This window comes from Buceros rhinoceros, unplaced genomic scaffold, assembly GCF_000710305.1.
Source record: "Buceros rhinoceros silvestris isolate BGI_N320 unplaced genomic scaffold, ASM71030v1 scaffold1253, whole genome shotgun sequence".
Lineage (NCBI taxonomy): Eukaryota > Metazoa > Chordata > Aves > Bucerotiformes > Bucerotidae > Buceros > Buceros rhinoceros.
The window spans coordinates 21,522-22,195 of record NW_010401588.1 but is presented as its reverse complement, the minus strand read 5'-3'; the positions used below and the strand labels follow the sequence as shown (position 1 = coordinate 22,195).

At 43.2% G+C, this 674-nt stretch overlaps 1 protein-coding gene across 1 annotated transcript in view; it reads right to left on the bottom strand.

Annotated features, from left to right (window-relative positions):
• LOC104490066 overlaps nt 1-307 on the bottom strand; it is a gene marked incomplete at both ends in the record, with an annotated part of 22,144 nt that extends 21,837 nt beyond the window's left edge. The window contains one exon of the mRNA XM_010132307.1: nt 197-307. Within this exon, the coding sequence (XP_010130609.1) occupies nt 197-307 (111 nt within the window). The remainder of the gene's footprint in view (nt 1-196) is intronic.
• Between the last annotated feature and the right edge of the window lie 367 nt (nt 308-674).

Below are 674 nucleotides of genomic sequence, written 5' to 3'. Positions count from 1 at the left end.
TTTTTTTTGTTTTTTTTTTTTTTTTTTTTTTTTTTACACAGACAAGTCCTTAAAAAAGGAAACACTTGGAATTACAAATTACTAAACGCCCACACAGAGATCTAAATATTAATTATCCTGTTTTCAGATGGCTTGAGGGGACAGGGAGACATTTTTTGCCCTCTCCCAAGCAGGAATAAACAAAGACAAGTCTTACCTTTAACAATCTGCTTGGCACAGGCATTATAAACTTGTTCCTGGGTCGTATTCGGAGGTAACACTCTATCGAAGACATAGGGCTTCCCTTGCTGCAAACAAACGAGAAACTCTGTAAGGTAAAGAACATCCAGCAGAGTTTACAGACCCCTTTAGGCGCCTCCTGCAGTGCAGCAGTTATACAAAGGGAGCCCTTCAGAGCGATGAGATGACAATATTTGGTTGGCTAAACAGATGTGACATCTCGTGTGCTCCCAAACCATCTTTTCTGTGGCTGGCAAATAAAACGCGGCATATGTTTTCTGTGTGCTCACATTGGGGTCAGCAGCTACAGCTGCAGGAAAGAATACGCTGAAACACCAGCAGCTAAAAGATGATTCTTCTCTCCCTCTCTGAGGAGCCGAGGGGAATATCCATGCAAACATCTGCAAAAGATTTGCTGCTCGCCACTGCACACTGCTGAGGGTGTGGGGTGAGAA